Source organism: Lycium ferocissimum, chromosome 5 (genome assembly GCF_029784015.1).
Source record: "Lycium ferocissimum isolate CSIRO_LF1 chromosome 5, AGI_CSIRO_Lferr_CH_V1, whole genome shotgun sequence".
In the NCBI taxonomy this organism is placed as follows: Eukaryota; Viridiplantae; Streptophyta; class Magnoliopsida; order Solanales; family Solanaceae; genus Lycium; species Lycium ferocissimum.
The window spans coordinates 42260724-42277708 of NC_081346.1; the positions used below are offsets into that span (position 1 = coordinate 42260724).

The following is a 16985-nucleotide window of genomic DNA, read 5'->3' on the forward strand; positions in this document are numbered from 1 at the left end:
CAGCTTTGGAGGATCTTTGTGAATCTCGGGGGCATTGTCTGGGTAATGCCAAATAGGATTACTAATCTACTCCATATTTGGGAGGAGGCAGGAACAGAAGCCTCAGACAGAGATAGATGGAGGATTGTCCCAGCTTGCATTTGGTGGACAATATGGAAAGAGAGAGAAATTCACGGTGCTTTGAAGACAGTAGTAGTGATGTACAAAAGATCAAGCTAAATTGTGTCAAACTTTTTTGTTTTTTGGTGCAAGCAGATTTACTTTGAGGAGACTGATTCCATAACTGAAATCCTAGGCTCTTGTTAGATTTTCAAAGTTTTGGATCAGCTTTCTCACTTTTGCTGTAAATATGGTTCCAGTGCAATCTATGCACTGATCAAGTCAATACATACCAATGTTACATTTTCAAAAAAAAAAATATCTGTATATGTCAAACATGACTATCGTTGGACCAATAATCAACAACCATACTAAATCAGTAGATTTATCATTCCTCCAATGCCCTTAGGCTCAACATACATTTCCCGTCACAAGCACATTCCATTTTACATTAATTACCCATACAAATACACCGTTACCCGCACAAGTGCTCGTCGCCTCACGAATACGGGACCCCCAATTCCCCATTACGCCCCTTAATTATATTAACCAACTCAACACTCTACATAAAGGGTCTAGTAAGTCTCAACTTGCCTGAATCCGTAGCCGAAGAATCATTCCGCAGCCTTCCCCTTCCTTTGGGCTTCCAAATAAGCCCAATCTGTTCAAATACGGTATCTACATGAGAATACGAACCCATAGACACCCATATTTCCATATAAAGGTTTCGGGTCCAAAAAGTCAACCCAAAACAAGACAAAAAGCTCAAAACGACTAAACATGACAAAAAGCTCAAAACGACTAAACGAATCGTTACAAATCCATGTTCGTATTCACATCGGAAATTAAGTGTTTTGGCCCTCATACTCGAATGCCTTCACAAAATTAGGATAGAGGGACTACTATTTCTGGAGAGGCTATCAAGAATACATTTCAAAAAATGAAAGCTCGGCAAAGAGAGTCGCTATAATGCATTTGAACTTTTGAGAGGTAACATTTTCTTGTATAACTATTTGCTGCAGCATAAAAACTGCAGCTGTCCATAACTAATAAAGGGAATATAGGACGATGTACTAAGCTATAAACTACTTACAGAGATCCTAGAACATCAACAAAAGATTCTATGCCTTCCGTATATTCATGTTCACACCAAAAATAGAAAAGGGCTAGACACTTCATCTTCAGTTTCTGGATAGAGCTATAATTGTCTTCGATACACCTTTGATTTCTCTCTTTCCAAACTGTCCATCAAATGCAAGCAGGGACAATCTTCATCTTTCTTTCTGTTCCGAGTGCTATATTTGTTCCAGCACTTCAAGTGTATCTCTTGGAATCATCCACATGATCCCCTTTAAATTAAGGAAAATCCTCCAAAGCTGTTCAGTTAACTTGCAATGCAAAAAAAGATGGTTGGTTGTCTTTGATTCTTCTCCATACATATAACATCTAGCGCATAGGTGGAAGCCCCTTTTCTTAAGTTTTTCATGAGTTGGGACTGCTTTCATGGGCAAGAGCCAAGTGAAACAAGCCACTTTGAGAGGAATTTTGACTTTCGAGATTATGTCCAAGGGCCAGTAGCTAATCTGGTTGTTAGAATGATTAAACTCGTTGTAAGCTGATTTGACTGAGAATCTCCCTTGTCAATGTGTTCTGTTCTCTTCTTTAAATATGGAAACCGCTTATGAAAAATCCTGCGTACACCATTGTGGGGCTCAAGACATATAGTTATAGAACCATAATGAATTGGCTATAAATCAAAAGCTCCTAAATTCCCCTTATTCGCTCACATGGTTGGCTGAGGTTAAAGAGGTGGTTCCAGCTTAACAAGAGGGTTTCTTTATTTATCATGACTGTATTTTGTTGGAAGGAAATATGAAAATAACTTTCGTGGAAAGTATTTCACCTTGGAGAAACATTTTCTGGATCATCTGCCAGTGTTTGATTGGTTATAAAAATGGGTGATAGAAGAAAATGAGTATTTTTCGCAATTAAAGATAACCATGTTGTATAATGATTCCATCACAGAGAGTAACTTTCCGTAAAAAAATTACGGGTGACCAAACACACCCCATGTTGAGTTCATTATTGAGATTATTGAAGTTGTCACAAGTCTATTAGCTCTATTTGATTCTTCTTGTTATCGCTTTGATTCCGTCATTCAAAGTCATAAATGATTATTGCATTTTCGTCTATATCATGATTTTTAATTTATATGGATGTTCCCTATTATCACCTTATTACTTTTTTTTTTTATCAAGTCTGTTTGTTCCTTGTTTCTTTTGCTGTAAACTTTCCTTTATATTTTAATTGAATTGTCACTCCGTGGATCCTCATATCTCATATGTTAGCATTTACAGATTAGTTTCCAAGAGTTCAAGAATAAGCTGCTTGAACCAGGCCTAGTGGATCATATCGTCATTTCTAATGGATCAGTTGCAAAAGTGTATGTCAGAATCTCACCACGTAATCCAAGTACAGGTGATGCATTTGAAGAACAAGATGGTGAAAGGCCTATTAGGGATGAGCATGCTGGGAAAAGCACAAGCAAGTATAAGTACTATTTTAATATTGGAAGTGTTGATTCTTTTGAGGAGAAGTTGGAGGAAGCCCAAGAAGCGCTAGGAATTGATTCCCATGATTTTATTCCTGTTAAATATGTTTCTGAAATGGTATGGTTTCATGAACTTATGAGATTTGCACCAACATTGTTGCTACTGGGATCACTGATGTTTATGGGCCGGAGAATGCAAGGTGGCCTTGGTGTTGGAGGCGGAGGTGGATCAGGTGCCCGTGGAATATTCAATATAGGCAAAGCACCTGTTACAAAAGTGGATAAGAACGCAAAGAACAAGGCTAGCTCACTTTTCTACTCCACTTGTGCTATTTTAGTAGATATTTCAAGTTACATGGAACAAACATTATTCTTTTTACTTGCAACATCTTTTATTTTCTTCATTTCCTGAAAATATCCAGGTTTATTTCAAAGATGTTGCTGGCTGTGATGAAGCAAAACAGGAAATTATGGAGTTTGTGCACTTCCTCAAGAATCCCAAAAAATATGAAGATCTGGGAGCCAAAATTCCAAAAGGTGCTCTCTTGGTAGGCCCTCCTGGAACGGGAAAAACACTCTTGGCAAAAGCTACTGCTGGTGAGTCTGGTGTGCCTTTTCTATCGATATCTGGGTCCGATTTTATGGAGATGTTTGTTGGTGTTGGCCCTTCAAGAGTTAGAAACTTGTTTCAAGAGGCAAGGCAGTCTGCCCCTAGCATCATATTTATTGATGAGATTGATGCCATTGGTCGGGCAAGGGGACGTGGGGGTTTCTCAGGAGGTAATGATGAGCGTGAAAGCACACTTAATCAGTTGCTGGTAGAGATGGATGGTTTTGGAACAACTTCTGGAGTGGTTGTTCTGGCTGGTACAAATAGACCAGATATTTTGGACAAAGCCTTACTAAGGCCTGGACGGTTCGACCGACAAATTAGCATAGATAATCCTGATATCAGAGGCCGTGAACAGATATTCCAGATCTACTTGAAAAAAATCAAGCTGGATCAGGAACCATCATTTTACTCTCAAAGACTTGCAGCCCTTACTCCAGGATTTGCTGGAGCAGATATTGCTAATGTTTGCAATGAAGCTGCATTAATTGCCGCGAGACATGAGGAGACTCTAGTGAAGATGCAACATTTTGATGCCGCTATAGATAGAATCATTGGTGGACTCGAGAAGAAAAATAAGGTAACTCATCTTTCACTGACCTTGTTACATCGGCCTATGTCATGTCTACCTCAACATGCTTTTCTGTCCTGGCCCGTTCTTCATTCTTTGACAATATTAAACATTACTCTTTTTATAGGACAATCCTATACAAACCTTATACTATAGTGTTATACCTTATGGAGGTTATTTTTCATTTAAAAAGTCTTCTTGCCGTTATTGGGTCCGAGTCATGCTCTATCTTTTATTGGATTCGAAAGTAGCACCTGCAATTCTGCTGAACAGCTGACGGCAGGTGGCAATTTGTGTATGCATTAGACTTTATATCGGTTCTTCAAAAATTTTAAGTATTGATGTGCCAATAGAGGTCCTAATTGCATCAATCTAGTGAATATTAGTTGCATCATGCCAATATTCTTAATCGGCAGTTGAACTTATCAAAACCTGAAAGAATTCTTAACTGCAGTTGATACTTGGTCATGTGAGGGACTGTGACTGGGGCTTTCTGATTGCGAAATTTGCCAGCTTTGCAAGATTTTGAAATCCTGATTTTGTTGTTGATGCCCCATTGTTCTGACAGTCTAATGCCTATAGTAGGATATACCCTTTTCTTTTTTAGAAAGTTGTACTCTTCTTAACTGCAACTAAGTTTAGTAGGCAAGACTGCTTGGGAAACACTTCAGAGTCTAGCAGTATGTGAAACCATGATTTTATCTTCTTTGTTTGTTTTGGGAGCGGGATTTGATTGATAAGAAAGCATGACTGCACGGTTGAAAGCGCGAGGTGGGCAACCTTCACTGCCAAAGAAAGAAGAAGAATATACGGCCAAGTATAGAACAAGGACACGGAAGATTCAGCAGAAGGATCAATGAACACACAAACACTAATGATGAAGAACAAGAATGGCTAGAACTCAGTAAGAACAAGAGTAACACTAGAATATTAAGGACCGAAGAACTCAAAGAAACACAGCCAGAAGATAAGGAATCAAGCACTTTCTACAAATATCAAGAAAAGGGATCTTGACTCAAAATTGATCAACTAAAGACAATATAGCGTATAAAAACAATCAATGATTACCGATATTGAACTGGAGATATCAACAAAGGCATCCGAGCTACCTAAAGGAATTTTTTGACTTGAATGGATGTTTGCTTACTTGCTCGATGCCGAAGGAACTCTATATATTCCCCTTCAGACAAAGAGAAAGAAAATCCTTGGTTACTTATAATGTCGTTCTGACAATATGTTTTTGGTCGACCATGCAAAGAGTAGCATACTTCATGAGTGTGTCCAGGCTTATGACAATAACCACACATAGACCAGACCCCTCCTCGTCAATTCTCCACATTTTGATGTGTCTAATTTTTCATTGTTTGAGATGCGAGAACAGAGGAGTCAACGGTCAGTAATGAGACCACTTGTGTGACTGGGTGGCACAGCAAGGCGAAGTAGTCGAGAGAACAGTTCATCAACTGTAGGGATAGTCGGACTAGCCTGGTCACGTACGAAATCAAGGTCATTAGGAACTCCAGCAAGTGTAAGAACTAGAAACATCTTATGTCGTTCACTAACTAGCATCCCCTTCTCAAATTCCTCCATGACTGTCTGTAGCTGTCCCAAGTAAGTAGACATCCAATTCATGTTTCTTTAAGTTTGTCATCCGAGATATCACATTAAAAACGAGATATGCCATTAGTGTATAGAGTACGAGCCTTTTACCAAACTGATAAACATGTCTGGAATGGAAGAAATAAGGGCATCAACTTGGAATTAATAGATCCCCAGAGGAGACTACATAATTGAGCATTGACCTTCTCCCACTGTGAGTGGGCCTTTTTATCTACCTTACTAGTCTTTTTGGTTAAATGATCTTGAACACCCTCGTACTGCAACTCAACCGGGAAAGCCCAAGCTAAATAGCTTGAACTTCCCATTAAGGGTTCCGACGTAATCATAACACTTGAATTTCTAACTCCCATATTTTTGGAAGTAAAAGCATCAAATCCGAGACATAGTTGGATTGAAGAGAGCTCTAAGCAAATAGATTGAAGAGAGCTCTAAGCAAATAATCTCAAACTATAACTAAGAAGGCTGCCGAAAAGTGACGGATACTTGCTGTAAATAATGATGAAGGCTGGAAAAGCTTCAGCCAAGCTCCATAGTACTAAATAAGGTTGTCGGAAAACGCTGATTTGGCTTGAAAAAATATCCGAGTGGCCGGATTAGGGTTCTGTAGTCTTTAGGAAAATGGAAGGATGGGCTCGCAAGGACGGGACGACCGCAACAAAAAAAAAAAGAAAAGAAATCATTCAGAAAACTGGTCAGAACAGGTCTCCTGGGCCAGCGCGTGTTGGATGTGTCGCCTGCATTAGAGTTTGGTGGCGCATGAGTGCGCGTGATGGGGGTTCTGCTGGAGCTGTTTTATGGGGTTTGGTCGCCGGAGCTTTCCGAATCTGATGGTAGTGTTGGTTTTCGCAAAACACTCACCAAAAATGTTGTGATGCAAAAACAGCCTGAATTGTCCCTGGAAATCGACGATTGTCTTTTCTGTCTCAATGTTTCTCACTGCAGCTCTGATACGATGTGAGAAAATATTATTCAGATGCGTCTCAACTATTGTATTACACAGAGCCCTGAAATTATGTGAAATAACAAAAACCATCTACAAGGAAAAAAAATGCTCCCAGGCACTCTTCCCAAGGTGCCCTTCTAGGGATCCCTTCTGGGTCTCTAGAATCCCAGCCCCGGTGGCCTACTACCATCGGATTTTTCATCTCTCTCTCTCATTCTCTCTCTTCTTTTTTCTTCTTCCCTTTCTTCTCTCAGCTTCTTCAGCAGATCATTCATGGAGAATAGGTTGTATTTCAGGTCCGGGGGGGGGGGGGGGGAATTTTATGATATCACGGAGACAATTTCTCGTATAGAAACATGGTTTGACTGGGTGAAGACGTCGAGACTGTCGCTCAGAAGAATGGTGCTTAGCAAGGGAGGGTTACTCTGGTTATGCAGCAGGCTCAAGGAAGCCTCTTATAACAGAGGAAAGAGCTTTAAATCTTGGAGATGTCGAGACTTTTCGACCCATATTTATTGTTCTTAAAAGTTCAATAAATATGGACGGTTTCTTTCTGTTATTACTGTGAAGGGATAGGCCAGAACAGTGATTATTCTACCAGAAAATGCATTCAATGAGGGTTGGGGAAGTTTGGCCATTAAGGTGGAAAATTTCATTAAGAGAAAGTCAGACATTCATGGTGCATTTATTACAACAGGGGTGGTAGCTACAAATACATTCAAGGGGGGAGGAAATTACAAAGAAGCGTTACATAAACGTAAATGGAATCAGAAAGAGGCAGAAGTACTGAAAAAAGATCAAATGCTGATGACAACCTCGAGCCTGGAAGACAATGATCTCCTTCAAAGATGCCTTGTTGGTAGATTCTGTGGAGGAGAAGAGGTTCCAACTCGAAATGATGTTAGGAGGTGGGCACAACAAACCTGGAAGAATACTCCTAACACTCAAGTGTATGACATGAATGGATTCCAATTCCTCTTTGAATTTCAGACAAGGAAGGCAGCGGAGCATGTTCTCATGGGGGACTGGAGACGTCAGGGAATCATCTTGAAACTGGACTGGTGGTCCCCGACTAAGGGGGCTTCCCCTGATCAAACAAATTTTGATTGGTTCTGGATAAGGGTGTTAGGGCTTCCCTTACACCTCTGGAACAAAAAGGTCATGAAGAAAATCGGGGATGATTGTGGAGGTTGGTTGGAGAACGAGGAAGATACAGAACTCAAAAACCATTTGAGATGGGCGAGAATCAAAGTACGAGGGCCAAGGGAGAATATTCCTTCAAAGATAGAGATCACAGATGGTGATCCGATTTACACTTTTGCCAATATGGTGTGAATCGCCGGTGACCTTCAGATCATTGAAGGAGGAGAAGATCTCTAATCGAGGTGACAGTGATGTGGTAGCAGAAATTGCAGAAGCCAGCTATGCTCCTGCAGAAGACAGGGTTAGTTTGCATCAAAAAGGAAAGGAAAAAGAAGGAGAGGGCATATCAGCTTTTGAAATAAACATGGAAAGGGAAAATCTGTCTGGGGCAAGTCTGCATCGAAAAGGAAAGGAAAAAGAAAGAGAGGGCATATCAGCTTTTGAAATAAACATGGAAAGGGAAAATCTGTCTGAGGTAAGTCATGTGATAAAGGAAAATGGGGTCCCACTTGATTTAATAGCAGTATAAGCCTTTTCTATTGGGCCTGGACAGTTGATTCTAGAGGAAGCCCAACCTTATTAGAGACTCAAGCCATATGGGTTTCTCTCTCTAGGAAGCCCACTAAGTTCACAGAACCCTTACAAATTTCATTAATTTAGAATTGGGGAAAACAAAAAAAAAAATACGAACTCATCGATGGGGACGTGAAATTTTGCATGCGGATGGCTGAAAACTCTAAAAGTTCACAAAGACAAGACGAAGACAGATTGCAATTCGAAAATAACTCAGAATCATATGACCCAGTTTCACGCGAGATAAATAACTTCGAGGAAGTAGGCAGTGAAGGGGAAGACGATGATATGGAATTTCTGGAGGATCAATTGGTGGTCTATGATGATCCCAAACCTCTTTCAGTGGACGATAGCATAGCAGAGGACGTCTTTGAGTCACAGGCCACACTGAAGTTTCATCTCAATCTCATAAAACTAAGTCACTTATTTGGGGTCATTACCGGGGGGCATGAAAAAGAGTTCTACTCTTTAATTATGAAACTGGAGCAGAGCAGACCAAGGGAGAATCAGCAAGCAAAAGATGACGCATCCACCAACCACAGCAACACAGTTCCAAAGGTATTAAGGAACTTAATTTTCAACATGAAGTTCAAGGATGGTGAGCCAAGAATTAGAGGGAGAAGCCTAACCTTGGTGGAACAATGAGGGTAAAATTAGTGTCATGGAATGTGAGGGGTCTAAACGACGAAAGAAAACGGGGACTAGTTAGAGATCAAATCAATCAATGGGGGGCAGATATCTATGTTTTAGTAGAAACTAAGTTGGAGGGAAATGTTAGCAACTTGATACAAAATATCTGGAGTAATAGGTGGGAGAGGTGCATCTGGAGGCAGTAGGTACTAGTGGAGGGATCCAATTTTATGGGATAAAAGGGTTTGGAAAGGGGAGTTAGTTGAGATTGAGAACAAAGCATCACTTGCAAGTTAACTGGTCAGAACCAGGATCTAACATGGTTTTTGACTGCTGTGTATGCTAAATGCAAGAGAATGGAGAGGAGGGGATCTTGTGTGAATTGGGTGCTATGAGAAGCCTTAGTGAAGGGCCTTGGGTAGTGTGTGGTGATTTTAATGTCATCAGATATCCTTCAGAAAGATCAAATTGTTCCAGAATCAATGGTGCTATGTCTGAATTCTCTGAATGTATTGAGGAGTTGGAGCTCATAGATCCTCCTTTATTTGGAGGTTCTTTCACATGGAGGAGGGGGGAGAATCACAGAACTGCATCTAGGATTGACAGTCATGTATTCCTCTCAATGGGAGGAGCTTTTTACCTTGATCAAACAGTCCACTCTGCCAAAATTGGGTTCTGATCACAACCTAGTTCATCTGACTTGCGGAGACATGAATTTCAAGAAATCATATTTCAAATTTGTGTGGATGGGGGTTGAAGGATTCAAAGAGAGGGTGAAACTTTGGTGGCTATCTTTCTCAGTCACTGGCTCACCAGGTTATGTTTTAGAAAAGTTGAAACTTTTAAAAGGAAAGTTGAAGGAACGGAGCAAGAACAACAGAGCAATCAAAACAACAAAAGGAAGAGATTCTTGATTCCAGAACCATCCAGGAACAAAGAAGATTGACAGAAATTATTGCAAAAGACTAATTGTTACATCCCGTATTTTGAACGACTAGACGATGTATTGAGAAAAGTTAGGATTAAGCTCCGGCACAGATCCTCCTTTATTTTGGAAGGTTCTTTCATGGAAACATGGAGGACCAAAGATGGAATTTGGAAAGTTGCCAATTATTGTTAAGTCAGAAAGAAAAGAAGCTGCATCTACCTTAGATTGACACATGGTCATGTATTCCTCATTTATTTCATCTTTCAAGACTTAAGAAAAAATCAAGAACCTTAGAGAGTAAAACACCCTATCTCTACAAGTTTTTACCTTGACCAAGATTAAGCCCTAAAATTATTTCTTTGATGCAAACAAAAGGGTGCTTAGTAACGTCGAGGTGTTGCTTCAAGCGCTGGATTGTTCATCCTGAACTTTGGACAAGTTGAGGATTTGTGATAAATTCTAATCTTGTTTTAGGAATGAAAGGTTTGGTGTGTTGTCAGATGTTGTTATGGATGAAATTCAGAAAGTTTGGTATTTGAAGTTGAAAGCAAGTGGTATGGTGGTTTGGCACGGTGTGTGTTGTGTTAAAGTTGGTGTATGAGTTTTATAAGTTTGGTTATTGTAGAAAGTGTTGAAACAAATGAAAATCATTAATATGTGTGTATGTGAGGTTGGCTTAATATGGCCTCTTGTCAAGAAATGAATTAAGTTTTCCTTGGAATTTTGGTTGTTATTGTTATGAGAATTCTATATTGAAATAAAAGTTTAATGATTCAAATTGGTATTGTAAGTGTATGTTTGTTTGGAGGATTTTGTGTATTTAGTGTGATTTTTATGTTTATGGAAATGGCATGGTTAGAGTGTGGATTGTTGAAGTAAATCACGATTTGAAATCGGAGTTTTAGGTTCTCGGGTTTGGGGACTATTTCGGGTGGATTGGAGTGTTTGTTGGATTGTCGAAATATTGTGTGTATTGTTTAAAGGTTGAATGTTGAGCGATAATTGAATGTCGTTAGTTTGATTACATGTTGGAGCAACTATATAGAAAGCATAATTGGAATGTTGTTGAATGTGTGGAAGATTATTAATGTTCGATGTGTTTCTTGGATATTGTTGGAATGATTGTTACTATTGTTGTGTTGTTGAATGCCAAATGGGGTTGGTCCCACCATCCAGGAACAAAATGAGCTTTTAAGTGCGCATGGACATTGATGTTATGTAGATCTTGAGAGTTCGAGATATAAGTTTGGTTGGATTAGCAAAAGGTATGTAAACTTAACCATGCTCTTTCTTTGCATGTCTTGATAGGCTACGATGAGGAAGTGGATCCGAGAATGATTCGCGTTTGTCTTTTGGTACTCGTGTGTTGATGTGAGAAAATATTGGTTTTGATGTTGTTGAAAAAATTGATTTTAAAGTTGCATAAAAACTTGGTTTTCAAAAGATTCTTAAACAATGTTGAAACTTCGAACGCTCATAACTTTCGACTAGGGCTCGATTGCCTCGATATCGATAGGTCAATGACGTAATGAGTATGATTTCCCCTGCCAGGCGGGCTGGTTGACACTGTCCGTGGTCCCGCGACCTTCGTTCTGTACATCACGACGTAAGAGTTTGGTATGACGATTATCCCGATTTTATGATCCTTTTTTACTTACTTTTGAACTTACTGATAATGATTTCTCCATACGGTTACTCACGGACATCTTTCGGGAGTCGTACGCATTATGATATATATATTCACTGATCCTAGATGCTTCATGGCGAGTTTGCGATTACGATGTGTTTCAAGATACGACACAAGGTTCTAGGATAAAGATTTGAAATCTTCCGGTGTTATGTCGTGTTACAAACCATATTTTCTCGTATATGCATACTTTGATTTTGAAAATAAACATTTGACATTGGAAGGCTTTACTTAGATTGCGAGTGCGTGTGGAATTTATCGTATTTCGCTTTGCATACATATTTCAGCATCGACCCCCTTTCTTCGGGGTTACTTGTATTATGATGAACACCCATTCCGAGTGCCCCTTTTATCCCGCCACATTTTGGTTTATACTGTCAACCGTATGTATTTGTCTGGGGGTACGGCGGGCCCCGTCCCGTCGATGAAAGGTCCAAGACGTATATGTGGGGGTGCCTACCTGAGATTTGTATATTATATGTTTTGGGCCGACGTGCCATCCGTTAGCCTTGTCGGCCTTCGATATATATGTTTCGAGTTGGAGATGTGAGACAAGGTTTTGATATTTTGTATGCGCTGAGTCAGCCTGTATGATTTGGGTTCGACGAGGGGGTGTTTGGGTGCCCAACTGTCACGGCTTTGGGTCGTGACCTCTTGCTATGAACTATGAGGAAGTTAAGCTGGATGGAGACAAAGATCCAGAATACAGTGGCTGAAGCGGGGGATAAAAAAATACTAAATAATTCCACAGGATAGCAACATCACATAAGTGACATGCTGAATGTGGAAGGAGCAATATCACTGATCCTAATGCTATCAAGGGAGCAATTCAAAGTTTCTACCCAAAACTTATACAAGGAGACAGAATTGTGGAGGCCAGAACTACAACTAGAAGGGGTTACTTGTATTAATGAAGAGGAGCAGGAAGAGTTACAAAAACAAATTGAGGAGGAGGAGATTTTGGAAAGCATTAAACTTTGTGCTATGGAGAAGGCACCGGGGCCTGATGGATTTCCTATGTCTTTCTACCTCTCTTTCTGGGAATTATTGAAAGAAGATATAAAGTGTGTTGTCCAGGAGTTCTATGCTAACCAAAGAACTGAGAAAAGCTTCAATGCAACTTTTGTGGCTCTCATCCCCAAGAAAGCAGGTGCTTCTGAGTTGAAAGACTTCAGACCAATAAGTCTAATCACAGGCATATATAAGGTGATAGCAAAAATACTTGCTGAAAGGTTGAAAAAGGTGGTGGATAAGTTGGTCAACAAGCATCAAATGGCATTTATAAAAGGGAGACAGATAATGGATGCCACACTTATTGCAAGTGAATGTGTGGATTCAAGACTGAAAGGTGCTGAACCAGGTCTAATGTGCAAGCTAGACATTGAAAAGGCATATGATCATGTAAACTGGAAGTTCTTACTGAATACTTTAAAACAAATGGGTTTTGGAGAAAGATGGCTCGGGTGGATTAAATTTTGCATCAGCACTGTTAGATTTTCTGTTTTGGTGAATGGTGAACCAGTGGGCTTCTTTCCCTCAGAAAGGGGACTTAGACAGGGTGACCCCCTCCCCCCCTTCCTGTTTATCTTGGCAATGGAAGGTTTTGATAGCTTGATGAGGATAGCAATCCAAAACAGATAGATTAAAGGCTTTCAGATGGGGGGAAACAGTGATCAAGTCAAAGAAATTATGCAGATGACACTGTTATTTTTTGTGAACCTCAGGGGGAACAAATAAGATTCATCAAAATAATCTTACTGTTCTTTGAAGCTTCTTCAGATTTGAAAGTGAACTGGGGGAAAAGCAATTTGTTCCCAATTAAGGAGGTGGCTAATATTCAGAGTTTGGCAGATATTCTTGGATGTAAAGTGGATAATATGCCTACAGTCTATTTGGGCATGCCATTAGGTAATAAACACAAGGATACAAAGATATGGGATAGCATTGTGGAGAAGACAGTAAGGAGATTGGCAAGATGGAAGGCTCAATACTTGTCTTTAGGGGGTAGACATATCCTTATAAATTCAGTGTTAGATTCCCTTCCTACTTATGTAATGTCACTATTTCCAATACCTTCTGAAGTTTTGAAGAAACTAGACAACTTAAGGACGGATTTCTTTTGGCATGGTTGCAAAGAGATTAAAGGTTATAATCTGGTTAAATGGGAGATTACCTTGAAAAGCAGAGACAATGGAGGCTTGGGCATCAGAGATTTGAGAAAGCAGAATAATAGTTTATTGATGAAATGGCTTTGGAGATATAATGAACAGGGGCAAGCTCTATGGAAGGATGTTATCAAATGCAAATATGGTACATACAATCCTTGGTGCAGTAATGTCAGCATTGATACTTATGGGGTTGGGGTCTGGAGAACTATCAGAAACTTATGGCCAAAGCTTGAAGGCAATTTATATATAAAAGTGGGAGATGGTAAGAGAACAAAATTCTAGGGAGATGCTTGGAATGATCAGACCCCTCTCAGAGATTCCTTTCCAGATATGTTCATTCTTTGCAACAATCCAGAGGCTAATGTCAGTGATTGTTGGACACCACAGGGTTGGAATTTATCTTTTAGGAGGCTACTAAATGATTGGGAAGTGGAGACAGTGGCCAAATTGCTAGAAGAAATAGTGATGTTTCCTGGCACCAACAATGCACACCTTCTAAGCTGTTGGATAAGAAGGGGAGGGAGCAAGAGTCAGAAGATTTGGTGGAAAACAGTTCCTGCCTGCATCTGGTGGAACATTTGGAAGGAAAGAAATGACAGAATTTTTAAAGGCAGAGAAAGTTCATTGCAGAAGATCCAATGGAAGGTCTTTACTACATTAAGTTTTTGGTGTAAAGAACAATATGTAGAAGAGGAAGTTCAGTTAGTGGACTTTTTAGGATTACTGTAAGTATTTCTCTTTCAGTAAAATGTAAATTTTTGGAGGTGGCCAGCATACCCTTAATGCTGAGGAATACAAAATTACCAGTTTCAAAAAAAAAAAACAATGCACCTGACTCATTGAGATGGAAACATAGTGAAGATGGAGCTTTCACTGTTAGCAGGGCTTACAAAATGGAAAGCAACCAGCAAAACAACAGACGCAAAAGCTTGTGGAGAAAGGTTTGGAGAAACTTAGCACCAACCAAAGTAAAATGCTTTACATGGTTGGTTGCTAGGAGGGCTTGCTCGACACATGAAGTTCTGAAGAAAAAAGGAATGATTGTAGTATCTTGGTGTTCATTATGTGGGAAAACAGAAGAGACCAACAACCATTTATTTTTGCATTGCAGCTTCACAACACAAATTTGGGCCATCTTTCTTAGTCTCATAGAAACAAAGTGGACCATGCCTGAACATACTGCAGATCTCCTAAGTTGTTGGATTAGAAGAGGGGGAAGTAAGAGTCAGAAGGCATGGTGGAGGATAATCCCACACTGCATATGGTGGACAGTGTGGAAAGAAAGGAATAGTAGAAATTTTGAAGATAGGTCCAATTCCATTCAGAGGGTTAAGTGGAATTGTATTGTATCTTTTTATTTCTGGTGTAAAGAAAAAGAGATTTTTGAAACAGAACAGTTGGTAGAATTATTAGCATCTCTGTAAGTATTTCTCTCTTTGTTTTTCTTTTAAAGGTCCCCAGCATCTCCATAATGCTGAAGAATACCAATTACCATTTTCCAAAAAAAAAAAAAAACAGAGAGCCCTGATATACCTATACTTACACAGTACATAATACATATATACCAATGTGGGACACTAAGTATACTACTATCTAACAATGATCAAAAGGATGCTTGGCTGATTGTCTGATAAACAGTTACTGCATTCAGTTCTTGGTAGTTGGTTAATCACAGTCTATCAATGAATGCTCTACAACACGTTTTGGTTGTCAACTTGTGCTTATGGAAATTCTTAGAAGGTTCAGGTCAGCGACTCTGGTTGTTTATGTGTTATGATGTGCTCCTTGTGGACTAAATGCTTACATTGAACTTGCTTCCATATATCTGCTTGTTGACTCAAAAGGTATGAAACAAACATCTTGCGACTGGTGTACATATATGCTTAGAGGTACATTTTAGTATGCATTGACCTTGATTAATATTCTAAAACTGATCCTCAACAGGTAATTAGCCAACTTGAACGACGGACAGTAGCTTACCATGAATCAGGTCATGCTGTTGCTGGGTGGTTCTTAGAACATGCAGAACCATTGTTGAAGGTGACAATTGTTCCCCGTGGTACTGCAGCCCTTGGCTTTGCTCAGTACGTTCCTAATGAGAATCTTCTCATGACAAAGGAGCAGCTCTTCGATATGACTTGTATGACACTAGGTGGTCGGGCAGCAGAACAGGTAGCTTCCCTACTATGCACCACTAGTTATTGGTGAAGATGGTTGGAATATTATATATTGTTGATCCCCGAATCCTGCACATTACCTTGAAAAGAGCCATACCTAAGGCATTCCATTTTCCCCACTTTTTTAAAAGACAAACTCAAAAAATCAAAGAATGGAATAAGTGATGCTTAAATATACGTTTTCGTGCTTTCCTCAAATATGCTTCGTTTAAGTTATCCTTTCCTGTTCATCTGCAGGTTTTATTGGGTAGGATTTCAACAGGAGCTCAGAATGACTTGGAGAAGGTTACAAAAATGACATACGCCCAGGTTGCAGTTTACGGTTTCAGTGAGAAAGTTGGCCTTCTTTCGTTTCCTCAGAGGGATGATGGATTTGAAATGTCCAAGCCCTACAGCAACAAGACGGCTGGAATTATTGACAGTGAAGTAAGGGAATGGGTAGGCAAAGCATATGAAAAGACGGTCCAAGTAATAGAGGAACACAGGGAACAAGTGGCTCAGATTGCTGAGCTACTGCTTGAGAAGGAAGTACTTCACCAAGACGACTTAGTCCAAGTGCTTGGTGAAAGGCCTTTCAAAGCAAGTGAAATGACTAATTATGATAGGTTCAAGCAAGGGTTCCAAGAGGAAGCTGAGAGGATTGTGGAAAATAAAACCGCAGATGACGATGGTTCATCTACCCTTGAACCAGATGTTGTCCCTGCATAACTTAAAATGAGACCTGTACAATGAACATACTCATAAGAGCCGACCCTCGGGTTCCATGACATCCCTGCAGACACTCTGGCAGACTGGTCAATCAATTATTCTGCTCTCTGATGCAGAACATGCTGCTGCTACTAAAATAATTCAGGAGAGGTATTGAAGCTATCAAGAGCTGGAAAACGCGATATTTCAGGCCTCCATTTTAACAAGGCCTTTTACACGAAAAAAATGGCAAATGTATATTGATTGTTGATGCACTTGATTTCGTGTACATCTACTAAAGGTAAGTTATATTGTATTTGCCTTTTCTTTTCCTTCCATTTTTAGTGAATAATTTTCGGGTTGTTTTGAGAATCTAAAGGCAAATCTTGACATTACTATGATGATATGAATTTACCCCTTTACAACACCAACTCCTCCCCCCCCCCCCCCCCCCCCCCCCGGTCACAACGCCAATTCTCCTCCCTTCCCAATTACCCCTTGAAACTTGGCACAATTTATAAGTTACACTTTAACTTAACAAGTGATTAGATAGATACTTTAACTTGATAAAAATTTGTCTTTTAAACACAAATCAATA

The 16985-nt window shown here is 39.8% G+C and overlaps 1 protein-coding gene across 1 annotated transcript in view; it reads left to right on the top strand.

Annotated features, from left to right (window-relative positions):
* Positions 1-16791, top strand: part of LOC132057765 (ATP-dependent zinc metalloprotease FTSH 10, mitochondrial-like) — a 20418-nt gene extending 3627 nt beyond the window's left edge. Inside the window, exons 8-12 of the mRNA XM_059450369.1 lie at positions 88-175; positions 2448-2951; positions 3073-3840; positions 15468-15695; positions 15938-16791. Coding sequence (XP_059306352.1) covers positions 88-175; positions 2448-2951; positions 3073-3840; positions 15468-15695; positions 15938-16408 — 2059 coding nt within the window. The 3' untranslated portion in view covers positions 16409-16791. The remainder of the gene's footprint in view (positions 1-87; positions 176-2447; positions 2952-3072; positions 3841-15467; positions 15696-15937) is intronic.
* Positions 16792-16985: the final 194 nt, after the last annotated feature.